At 42.4% G+C, this 13305-nt stretch overlaps 1 protein-coding gene across 2 annotated transcripts in view; it reads right to left on the reverse strand.

Moving 5' to 3' along the window:
- Positions 1 to 13305, reverse strand: part of runx2b (RUNX family transcription factor 2b) — a 41974-nt gene that overhangs the window by 4411 nt on the left and 24258 nt on the right. For both annotated transcript variants that reach the window (XM_038727467.1, XM_038727468.1), the window contains 2 exons: positions 5089 to 5256; positions 1434 to 1595 (listed from right to left, as the gene is read on the reverse strand). In XM_038727467.1, coding sequence (XP_038583395.1) covers positions 1434 to 1595; positions 5089 to 5256 — 330 coding nt within the window. The remainder of the gene's footprint in view (positions 1 to 1433; positions 1596 to 5088; positions 5257 to 13305) is intronic.

The following is a 13305-nucleotide window of genomic DNA, read 5'->3' on the forward strand; positions in this document are numbered from 1 at the left end:
CCGTTTGATTCTAATAGGAATAGTAGGTGATTGTCTCTGCTGTGGAGGAGCAGTGTGATCTCAGACATGACCGGCGGTGTTCAGTAAACTCCTGCTTTTAACATTTGGACCTATTTTAGTGCTCAAAGGGGCCCTGTGATGATGAGCCAGATCGAACTTTATTAGTTTAAATGAAACCAGAGTGGAGCATTGTCTAAATATTTGGAAGGACTTTACAAACTCTAGAGCATCACTTCCGAATTAGGTGTTTGACTTGACTGATGAGCTTTTGCAACTGCTTCTTAGCAACTGTAACATTTCAACACATGAGCTGGATTGTGTAAAGGTGTGCGAGGAAGGGGCGGAGCGGTGCAGAGTTTGCACACAGAGGATCCATATCAGATTCTGTGGCTGGATACTGTTACAGTGCAGCCTGGCGAGGTGTCAATATGATCTCCAGAGATCTGAGAGCCTTAGTCACATCACTTAGGAGGCATTAAATGCTCGAGGTGTGCAAGTGGGTAAAGGCTAGGAAGCGAGGTTAGGGCCTGTGTTTATGCGTATAGACGTGCTCGCACATGCACGTGTGTCACTTTGAGAACAAAGCTCTGGCACTCGGGAGATGAAAGCTGAAAGGAAAGACCAAACTAATCAAAGTTGACAAGGCAGCTGGCTGGATTTTAAGCCTTTTCTAATGCAGAGTCACACGGCTGCGTCGCATAATCACTCACCCTCGCTCGGGGCACACACACACACACACACAAGAAAGTGTAGTACGTTAGCACAAGAAAACAGAAGGGGAAAAAAGTAGGGTAGAAAAAAAAACTCTCATGGCAGTGAGTCAAACAGGTGTATGGGGGAGAAACTTGTCTGGCGGCATGTAGGGAGTTTAAAGGAGCTTTCACATTGGGGGAAAAACAGAGACAAATTGGAACACAGATGCTGCCGTTACGGCAAACAGTCTGGCTAATGCAATTACCCAGAATGCCTTGTGAGAGTGGTGTATCGCTATAAAGACACTTTATTTGTCAGTCACGAGCCTGTTATTATCCCTGGGCCTGTTATTACCCATACTCCTCTGGGATCAAAGGCTTGGAGCAAGGAAAAAAGGAAACAATCGTTTTTTCCTCCACTGTCATCCACGCCATCCAAACCGCTCTCTGGAGAGACAGTCGGACTACATGCCTCATACAACATGCCTCATTCCTCACGTTCATTTGAGAATGAGCTAATAGCAGCTCGCTGTGCTGTATTAGACTCTGGTCTTTTGCAGCCTTTGTTTATGTTTCTGCTTTTGAGTGTGAGCTTGTGTGTATGCACGTCTGTCTTTTTCTTTCCCTTCCCTCCTTCTATTGCATTAGAAAATGTACTATTTGGATATATATATGTTAAGGCAGTCCTGATGGGACGAGGAGACTGGGTGGTTTCACACAGTGGCAGAGTAGTGGCTCTACCTGGCAATCGTCTAGGCACGTCACTGATGGCTGGCAGGCCCGTGCCCCGGCTGGAGGAGAGGGGGGTGGTGGAGTGGACTGAGGGGGACGCCATGGGACTCAGGTAGGATGGGTATGTCTGTTCATACGACCAGGGTGGAGAGGACTGGGACTGACGAGGGTCTGATGGGAAGAAATGGAGCAAGGCAAGGGAAGAAGGAAGGCCCAGAAAGATAAAAACAGACAGGAAAAAAAAGAATGATTAATAACTACAGGCCCATCGGCTGGTTCAGATGTGCTAATTTCTTTGCTAAAATGGGTAGCAAATTGACAATAACATTCACAACAACTGTAGACATTAATAGTGGCTCTGTTTCTCTGTGCTTATGTTTAGAGGTAAGTATCAGTTGGGCGCGTTATGCAACATCCTCCATAATGACACATCTAATGTTTACCTTCGAAGAGAAGATCTTCCTGTTTGCCTTATAAAACATTGTGCTTGCAGCTGAGGCACAGAGAGCCTTGCTGGCACACACCCAGGGTGTAAACACACCAGCAGCAAACCAAGAAAATAACCGCCGCACACACTTTATAGTTCGTATCTGTGCTGCATCACTAGTATAGAGCATGAAATTTGATTGATATGGCATTGTATGCAAGCTATATGTACGTGTTCTGATGAAATTTCGGAACAAATATGAAGTGATTTAGGCTGTGTGTGTAAAGACTGAGATAGAATACTAATAAACTAATTTTTTAAAAAAAAATAAGATTTGATTAAAAAAATACACATACTGTGTCAGCTGTAATTCCTGAATGTATTGCAGCTGAGTGTGTGAAAACCAGTTAACAAGTGAGCGGAGCGATACAGTTAAAAAGAAAATGGATAAAAGCTTAAAATCTGCGATGGACTGGCGACCTGTCTAGGGTGAACCCCCGCCTTTTGCCCCCCTGCGACCCTGTACCCAGAATAAGCGGTTGACGATGGATGGATGGATAGATGGAAGCTTAATATAGATAGCGATACATAAGAAATAAAAGGTTTAACAAGAGAGCTAAATTAGTGGAAAAATAGTTTAAATAGTAAGCTAAAAGTAATGGATAAATAGGTTAATTGAAATAGCAAAACATAATGGAGAAATGGTTGAAATAACTTAAAGTACTAATGGAATACAGTTGAAATAGTTAGCTAAAAGTACTAATAGATAAACAGCTGACTTAGCTAAAAGTAATGCTTTAATGGCTGAAATAGTTAGGAGCACTAAAGGATAAACACTTTAAATAGTAAGGTAAAAGTAATGGACAAATAGGTTAGGGTTAGAAATGGTTGAAATAGCTTAAAGTACTTAGAGTACAGTTGAAATAGTTAGCTAAAAGTACTAAAGGATAAACAGTTGCCATAGTTAGCTACAAGTAATTGATAATGGTTGAACTTCCAGTCTCTGCTACTCGTAATCAGAATGCAAACATGATCAAACCGACCTAATCATTGACAGCTCAGTTGTATGAAAATACATGCACTTGGTGTCAAAATCAATTCAAAACACATTTGGAACATGACAGTGGTGCTTGGGGTTCTTGAGTTCAACTGACAGGGCTGTGAGGGTACGTCAGACAAAAAAAAGTTCGGAATCACTGCTCTAATCAAATGCACTTGGATATAAAGTTCAAGCTTCACCTCAAAATATTTACACTGGCTCACATACAATTGATGTCCAACCCAGTGCATAATACTCTTCACTCGCCGCCACACTGCTACGCTGTTTAACCATCCCTCAAATGATCCCGTAAGTAACACTAAAAAGCCATTCCAGAGAGTAACTAAGAGCTAAATGACGATCTGTGGCGAGCCTCCAGAGGTGTGGGCGATCAAGTAGCAGCCATCCCGAACCGTGAGAGATAGTGTTACCATCTAGGATGCAGATTGATAGAGTGACAGAGTAGAGAAAGACAGAAGATCTCGGAGGCAATGTAACATACAGAACTGGGCTTTCTGTGGTCCCATCAGGATGTGCCCATGGCTCGAATTGGGGTTTGATAGTTCACCTTACAAACAGTAAATGTTGCTTATGTTGTAACTCAGTTTTTGACTCAGCCTGCTTGCTTATTCAGTGATACACTTAAGGACACTATTCAGGAAACATATGGTGCATATTGTGTAGATGTTCCTACTTCTATAATGAATTGTTAAAGAGGTCTTATTATGCATTTTGGCTTTTCCCCTCTCCTTTACTGAATGGTTATATACCTTTTTTATGCATGTAATAGGTTTGCAAAGTGAAAAAGCCCAATGTCCAGCCCAAAGGGAGTGCCCATCTCCCACAGAAAACACTGCTCTGAACTGCCTGAAAACAACTTTGTAGTCGAGCCTTTTCTTCCACTTTGCTGTGACGTCACAGCGAAATGCACGTCATAATGCTCGCCTAGCTGCTAGTCAGACACGCCCTCAAAAACACCAGTAGAAAAACACTCTGAGCTGCAGCACACAGTGATAAGACATCTCCCTGCTGCCTCTCCTCCTACTTCCAAACAATAGCTACCCTCCAGGCAGTCGATGGACATAAAGATGTTACATTGAGACAGTGCACAGTTAAACCTTTATGGATGAAAGATATCTTTGTTACAGATTAATAACTCACCACTCGGAAACTCTTGCTCCAATCCATGTTGCTAAGCTGGTATGGTGAACACATACAGCTGATCCAAAGCAGTGTTTACCAGCTTCTCAGGACCCACCCTACCTAGGAACTGCGCATGTGCAACTCCCAAATAAGATTTTATACAAGTAAGATGCCTCACTCTGTAGCTAAAACGAAGCATTCAACACACAGAGTGAAAAGAGGAGCTGCAGCAATGTGCAATATGACAAAAATATGGTGTTCTTAAAAAACTATGTTAACCTGTTCTGGTACAGCCACTAAATAAGATTTTGAACCTGAAAATGAGCATAATATGAACTCTTTAAATAATGCTATATTTGGATTTTGTTGGATGAAGAATATTTTCTAATATTCATATAAAAATCACAAAATGGCAAATGCATAATTACATTTAAAATTATCAAACTTGTTTTCAAAGCAATGAAGTGTGTTCCACTGTTGTGTATTGCATTAGACTTTTTTTTAAACGTTAAGCGTGAGAACTAAATTATGTAAAATGACAACACAGTATGATCCTATCATAATGCGATAATAATAAAAGTTGATATATGACACTAAATCATTGCACAGCCTTAATTAAATGTCTTGTACCCTTGGAAACAGGCCATAAAAACATGACTTCACATATCAAAAGAAATATGATAACTCAATAGGTATAGCCTACAGTTATTTTCTTTCTGGATAAAAAAAAGGTTTCATTGTTCAGTACAGGGAAATATGGTATGGAACCATTTTGTGGAATGACACCTCTGATAGATGACATACACTTTAAAATACTAACCACCGGCAAAGGTTGTGCAGTAAAACAATTTTTTATTTTAAACTTATTTTAATGCCACAAGGCACTTGAAACATTGTTGACCCATAACTATATAATCCCAGAAGAAAAACCTTTTTTTCACAGCAGGGTCAGAGGTCAAAATCAGCTTCAACACAGTAAGATTCTGCTCCACAACACTTCACTAGGCTTAACGCTTTTCTGGTTCTATGATAAAAGCTGAGAATCAGGTGCTCGCCTGTTATCTGTGCCTGTCCCTGCGGGTTGAAGGAGTTGGCCGCTGTGTTGAGCGTTGGCCGGGGGCCTTGAGTGGGAACGGCCACCCTCACCCTCATCCTCTCAAGCTCACTAAGGCGGTCTGAGAAGAGACCAGTCTTGGGAGGGTCCTCGAGTTTCTGACGATGCCCTGCGAACACACAAAACAGTGTTTCATTGGTAACGAGATACACTAGTCACTGATGGGTTCCATGCTGCAGTAAAACAGAATTTGATTTGATAACAGTGTTAATTACTGCTGTGATGTTGCATGCAAACCATATTTTTAGCACAGTAAGATGAAACTCACTGACAGTGCTCAGCTCTGTATGATTGATGATCTCAATTAGTTTGCTTTTCTCTTGGCATACGGTTTGTTGGTAGTCCTTCATAATGTGCATTTAATGACGCAGTTCTTCTGTGTGCCATGCCTTACTTGGTAAACACAGTTTGTGCTCCTAAACAAAGAGGAGGTACAGAGGCCTTTGGGAATGGGATGCTACATCCAGCTCATTAACAAAGGCAATTATCTCATATCACTTTGCATGAGCGAAATCGAGAGAGTAGAAAGGACGATACTGAGTGAAAGGTTGCATGTGTGTTTAGTTTTAACCTGGGGCTTCTTCCTCAGGTAAACACAAGCTCTCACGCCATTGGCCCATTATCTCCACAGGAGTCGTAACCCATGCCAAATATGTTATACCCGCTCTTTTCCTGCATTCCTCTGCCGATAATGTTACACCCTTTATATCCTTGTTTCTATTCTCATCACTCTTTCAGGCTGGTAACGCTAGACTCCTCCGATATACAAATACACATTCATGCACACTGCAAACACATAGATCTTGCACACAAACAAAAGACAATGTGTCACTTGCTCTGTCAGAGCCAGCCCATCTCTTTCCCAGTTGCAGCCTGTATAGTCGGGAACCAAAGCAAAACCTGCCCAGGGGACCAGGTGTAGACTATAGTTTTGCAAAGGTGGGGTAGCCTATGCACACACAGTCCTTTTTACCACTGACACAGGCCTGTGTCAGTGCGTCTGTCTGGTCTCGCACTAGTTCCCCTGTAAAGGCGGTAAAGTAAATATCAAACAGAGAAGAGTAGAAACTCCTGCTGTGCTTGGCAGAGCTCCAGCTGGCTCAGACAGAAACAGCGAGCTGCTTCAGAATCCTGCCCAACGTGCCTGCTGCCTGCACTGGGAACAAAGGCCTGGCACTACACGTATTGCACTGGGTGGGTGTTATGGAGGGAGAGGTAAAGAGAGGAGGGGAGACCTTAAGAAAAATCATCATTTGTGTTACTGAATCCCCATTACAAAGATCTAAGACCACAGAAAACTGCCTTGCAGCGGGTCCTTGTGGACTAATAGTCCCCCAGATGAAGAGCTTTGTTGCATGTCATGCCCACCTTTCTCTCTGCAAATTTTATGTCATTTCCACCATCAACTAAAAGCAACAACAAAATTATGTTTTAATATCTGCCTTGTCCACTGTGCAGCATTTTTCTACTACTCTACTACTACTACTAAGTTAGGAGAAAAAAAGAGCCTCAGAAATGCTTTTATAAACTTACTCTTCACAACAAATGATTTTATTCCGGAACAACTGTCTGGAATTCTGCTCTGCAATGACTCAAGATTGGCGGGAGTGAAAATGCAGCCAGTGACAAGTCCGAAATGCCATGATTTTTATTACAGTGACGTTACCGGACCGGCATCATACAGTTCAAAATAAACGTAAATCTCACCACCGGCTTCTTCACATAGTTGCTTTGGAAAGCGAATAATATCGGCTACTTGAAAACCTTACTATAGTTTTTTTTTTCTTTATAACATAATTCATGGCCATATTTCATTAATAATATTTCTCCATCGTTCCTGTGGATAATTTGTGCTTCTCGTTGGCATTCCTCATCTCTCTTTGCAAGCTGTGCCCAGTCAATCATAGCGTTTCCATTTTCAACAGACCGAATTTCTATTCTAAAAAAGCCTCGGGACACAGTGCGGCCTTTGTGCACAGCTGGTCTCCTAGTGATGGGAATAAATAGCAATGGGAGACCAAGGGAGATGAGGGGAGACAGGGAGGGACAGACACTGGGGGGAGGAGGCACATGGAGAGTAAGAGACCCTGATGACCAGTAAATTAAGAGCTCTGGATGGGTCTGAACAAGTCAGGAGAGATAGGCTCTGTGAAGAGTGCTGAGCACAGCAAATGGTGAAATAGTTAGAGAGGGATTTAGAATTTCAACATCTTTGAGGAAGGTCTCAAAACACAGCCAGATGTTTACATGTATATTTAAGGAGATAAAGACCGTTTTGATCTGCATGACAAGCCAGCTCTCTGTCATTGGTATCTTAAACCTAAACACAATTTCAGTAGTGCTCAGCTTCCACCCTGGACAACCATAGTGTCAGGAAACCTACGGATGCAACGCAGTTTAAAGGAAACCGATGTATTTTTTCTCCTACAGAAATGCAGCATGTCAACCACCACATTAAGGTCCAATTTACACTCCAAACAGGCAGACCTCAAGTCCATTAGTTTAGCAGGGCTTGACAGTAAATACAGTTTTTCATGAGTTAATTACACCTTTTAGAGGACAACTGTTGCCAAACACAAGACGTCTCAGCTGTTTTATCGGAACCCTAGCAGGGCGGAGGAATGAGCCGGGGGTATTTAAAGGAGCGGGAAAGGCGGATGATTTCACTGCCGTAGGGAAAGTCCCTGAGATTCCCATCATCCCTGTGAAAACAGCGGAGATTTTTGATAGCGCCTGCCACTTCCCTGCCCAGCCAGCGGCCGGAAACATGGACAGATTCAGACCAGATGTGAGCAACTTCCACACACAGAGTAACACATACACTGCAAAAATGGACGTATGCAAACACAGGTCTGCACATGCAATCATGGACATTTGCACACATGCTTCATGCATACACCCTTACACAAGCACCTACAGTACAGGCTTACACATGCACACACGCACACTAAAAAAGATAAATAATGATTTGATAACACTTCTATAGATAGTATCTCTAATCACACAGTTACACACCAATCCTAGAATAGTATTATTTCAGCCGTCGAAGAGACATAAGTCCGGATTCAACTCACCCCTGCTGATCTGATAACAGTTAGTAAGAGCAAGTAGGCAAATAGAATATAAGTCCTCTGTAATTAATGGCAGCATTAGATTGGATCTGAGCCTGACAGAGAGATCTTTGACGTATCGTGAGCTATTCCCTCATATGTCTTAGGCTGAAAATATATAATATAGTTTTTTTTAGCAAGGTATGGTATGTACTGGGATTTTTCATGACAAGGCTACCAGTGTTCTTTTAAAAACTAAAAACTAAAAAGTTTAAAGGAATAGTTTCTGGGAAATTTGCTAATTCGCGATCTTGCTGAGAGTCACACGAGATACCACTTTCATGTCTGTACGGTAAATATGCTGCAGCTAGCATCTGGCCAGTTTAGCCTAGTATAATGACTGGAAACAAGGGGATACAGTTTACCAACAGGACATAGCATGTTAATTAGTGAGTTTAAGAGGTACTGGTAGGTGGACTTTGTTATATTCAGATAGAGCCAGGCTAGCTCCCCGTTTCCACTGTTTATGCTAAGCTAACATGAATCTCCTGGCTACAGCTTCATATTAATGTACAGAGCTTCACATGTCTCTGCAAGAAAAGCAGAACCTCCTCCCCCTACCTACATCAAGTTAGAGTTATCAGTATAGACACATCAGTAGGAAATTATCCAGCCTGCTGCCTGAATAAGTAACATGAGGAAAATGTGGAGCACCAGAAAATCCTGAATAAATGGGATAATTTATAAATTTGGTGTCACGTCATGCCCTCTAAGCCCTTCAGTCTGGTTTATGATCAGCGGGTGAGATTGGATGAATGTATCTTTGGGGCTGATTCAGAAACCCCCCCCATGCTCTTGGAGCCTGGGTTGAGTCAGCCGGTCTGTGTTTGTGTGTTTGCGTGTGTGTGTGTGTGTGTGTGTGTGTGTCTGTGTGTCCGTCATCTCACGGTTGGAACAGCCAGTAAAGTCGATGAATGAATACACTGGGTCCATATTTCACCTTTTTATGTGGAGCGCTCACAGTGGCCATGTTGTTATTGTGAGCGGTCAGAAACAATGAATGATTTCAGGTGGCAATCTGAAGCTGGCAGAGCGTGGCTCGAGAGGAAAAGCACTGAGTGGGTGACAGCCAGACGCCCGTCTACCATGGGGGTCTGGTATAAAGGGAGAGGAGGGAGGGAGAAGAGAAAGAGAAGAGGGGAGATAATAAAAACAGAACTGTAAAAAAAGAGATAAAAAAGAGGAAGAAGTGAAAAAGAGAGAAGAGGTGTGGGAGAAGAGGCAGCGAGCTAAGGAGAGAGGGAGAGGGAGAGAGAAAGGGGGAGCCAGGCTGTCGTGGAGCGCTGCCAGCCGTCTGTGTGGTCCATGCGTTCCAGCATGGAGAAAGCAAGCCAGGCAAGGGAAGGGCATGCACACACACTTACGTATACACACACATACACAATAATTCCCTATGGTGAAACATTTATTGAACGCAAAAACACATTATATACACACTTGTATGATATTGTACAAAGTTTAAAGAGCACACACACACATAGTTTGGCTTGTGTGTGGTTTTCAGACAGGCTCCCTCTGCACCTCTCTGCTCGCATTAAAGTGTTTTGATTCAGAACAGGGGAGAACAAATCCCTTGGAGATGTTTTTTGCTGCAGCTCGGGGCCAACAAACTCCGGACACTCTTTCTTAATCTTTGTCTCTTTTTATGATTCACTTTTTGCCTCCCTCTCACTCTTTATTCTCTGTTTCTCCCTCCCACTGAATGATTTTGTGTTTTGCGTTGTAAAAGGCCTTGGCACCTCTTCAAGGAACTTCATAAGACATTCAACTGACTGACTGCCTCTGGAAAAGCCTGTAGTCTTTTTTGTCTCTCTTTTTTCCCTCCCTCCCTCTTTTCATTCCTTTTCCCCCTGATGTTTGGGTGAGTTTTATTTGTCCGGCTCACATTGTTAAAAGCTGCTTTGAGTAAGATAGCAGCAGATAGGTGTGGGTGTGTATCTGTCTGTGTGGGATAAAAGAGTATTGAGTCTTCTAAAATCCTCTTCAATTACCTGGATGTTGTACAAAAATATATTATATTTTATGGGCACTTTGCTTGAGACAGTCACTGACAAAGCACAATAATCCAGAAACATAAAGTGCCTCGTATTTCTGTACATAATCCAAGGCAATTAAATGAAAGCTGTCTTACATCATCTAATTGTGTGGTACAATGTAATTAGCATCTGTGAGGATCTTAGCATTTAGCACTGAGCACAAATGGCTGTTGTGAGAAACAAAGCCCAGGCCTTACAGCAGGTAATAGTACCCTAGAAGCACATGTAATGGCATGTGTGTGAGTGATGACACTGTTCGGAGGCCTTTTGGTGTCATCATGACAGACATTTAATGAAGGCATCTCACTTAGTCATACTGTTTCCAGCCTAGCCGCACTAAGAAGGATTTTTCAAGAGTTTTAATAGGGCGTAGCCTAGCAACCACTCTAATAAGGTTGTTAAGGTGTGTGTTCGTTTGTCTTAATGCATGTATGGGTGTTGATACGGTGGACCATGCACCCTCCTCTGCTGACTATCTCACTTGTGGTGTGCCACAAGGCTCATTTCTAGGTCCGCTATTGTTTTCTGTCTGCATGCTTCTTTTAGGGGACATTACTTGCAAATATAATATTAACTACATTTTTATGCAGACAACGCCCAGCTGTATGTATCAATAACCCCTGGCCATAATAGCAATCTTGTCACTTTCATTAACTGCTTTAACAAGATTAAGTGCTGGATGTCCAACAAGTTCCTGCGGCTAAATGACAATAAATCATAAAGAGATAATTTTTATTATTTTATCTTTATTCTTCCCATCCATAATAACTTATTTATTACACAGTTCTGCTTTCTTCACTTCAAAATCATATCCAGAATTTGATTTTTCCTATCTTCTGCTGACCTGGAGAAAGTATTTCATCTCTTTTGGATTATTGTAACTCACTTTATTTATGAGTAAGCCAGAGTAATATCTCTCACTTGCAGTTGGTCCAAAGTGTGGCAGCAAAGATCTTAACAAATTAAAGGAAGTGTGATCACATCATCTTATGCTCCTTTCACCAGTTCATTTCAGATTTTTTGTCATAAAGTTCAAGGCTAAATTAGGTCTAGCCCCAAAATACAGTGTACCCCTGAACCTTTGTAAGCTAGACCTGAGGTCCTCTGGCAAGGGTCTCCTGGCTGATCCTAGGTCCAGGTTAGTAACTAGAGGTGATAGAGCCTGTGAGGCTTCCTGGCTTTGGAATTCCTTGCTATAATACTTCTATGTGAGCGTTTAAGTCAATTTACATGCATTTTCATGCTCATAATCTACAGCCTGCTATTAGCCATGTTATCGTCTAGTAAAATTTTGCATTCCACTTTATTTCCCCCCTTTGTCTGTATATTAGTGTATTTTATCATTGTAATGTTTATGTACATATTCCTGTCTTTTGCTCTAACCCATTTTTATAAAATAAAATAAAGTTAATATTATTATTAAAGATATTATTGTGAATGTTTAACATATCTTCAGGTATTGTGTAAATGTGTGTGTTTGTGAGTATGTGTGTTTCCCAGGAAGAGTTTGGCTTGGCAGACAGGTCTCCTGAACCACTAATATTGTCTGCAGGCCTGTAAGTAACCAGGGCCTCTTCACCAGACATGTTAACACCCTGACCAAAACCGAACCAAAACACGACCCTGTCCCCAAGCTCAGAACCCCCTGACCCAGCAGCTTCAAACACCAAAGGAGCAGAGACCTAACCTCCACTACTGACACCCAACACACACATCACTCACACAGTTATGCACAATAACCACTGCAATATGCCCCAGCAAGACACAGTTTGTGTGACGCCACAATGGTTTTGTCACCTCCTATGTTTGTCTGTCATCAATTAACTATAATGAGAACAGTGGGTTTGGACAGAAAGCCTAGTATATTGTGTTATTACGGCTCGGCTATTATCACTCAGGAAGTTTGTCTCAGCTGGCCGCAGCCACCGTCAGGAGCAGCTGAAAGGAGACAGAACCACCTATAAAAGCATATTGGTTTAAACAACCACTCCCTGTCTATTAGCTCAAAATGACTTTTAATGAGGCCTATTAGCTCTGCTCCAAATCAGCACTGTGGCTACACTAGACTAATGACACCAATAACACACTCTCTCTGCAAAACATGTCATTTGGGTGCACACATGCAGATGCAGGCGCTAGAGGACAGACCTACATGCATTTGCAATCATATGTACATGTCTAAACAGACATGTACACACAGGCACATACATGTGCGCACACTCGCCGAGCTGTTGGTGCAGTGGCAAACCACAGGGTAACCAAGAGCTGTCAAGCGATTAAGCACAATGCGAGCCACAGAAACCGAGTTAGCCTCCCGCTAATAACACAGTGGCCAGAGGGACCTGACAAACCACTTACCATGCCCACACACACGCACACACACTGTAAACCTCTGAGAAAAATCATACCACAGATCTTTAAACTAGGCCCCACTGATATTCGTCACTCTGACCACGCAATTAATTAGCAAAAGCTCAGCGCCATAGTTCAGAGATATGAGCCCCGTTCGTTCATGGGTGGTCCAACTGGATATTAGATGAGGAACCGCTGGGGAAATGATATCCCTCAGGAAGACTCATATGGCTACCATAAGGCTCATCAAACACACCGACATAAAATGTTCTTCCTGAATGAGACACCCACAACCAGGCAAGTCAATTACAGGGAGCGAAAGGTGCCAATAACATCACGAACGAAAAGTGTAGAAAATAAATAAAACCAGTTACCTGCCCATGTTGAAATTTAGTATTATTGTCAGCTTATTTTCCAGAAACAACACTGTTTTTACAGAGAAGGGCCACAGAGTGCCAGTGTATGTCAGTCTTAAGACAGCCCACTGTTCTTTCTCCATGTGTCTTCTGTGTGGACCCCTCCCTGTATAGGCCTGGTGTACCACAGGCCTCCTAATTACCCACTCGTTTAACACAAAATAGAGCTGTAATGGCCGGCACACACCCCCCCCCCATGTGTCAATGAAGCGTTCACAGATAGAATCACAGTTTTGGAGACAGC

The sequence above is a fragment of the Micropterus salmoides genome, unplaced genomic scaffold, assembly GCF_014851395.1.
Source record: "Micropterus salmoides isolate LMB-PRFRI ecotype aquatic unplaced genomic scaffold, ASM1485139v1 Ms_hic_scaffold_18, whole genome shotgun sequence".
In the NCBI taxonomy this organism is placed as follows: Eukaryota; Metazoa; Chordata; class Actinopteri; order Centrarchiformes; family Centrarchidae; genus Micropterus; species Micropterus salmoides.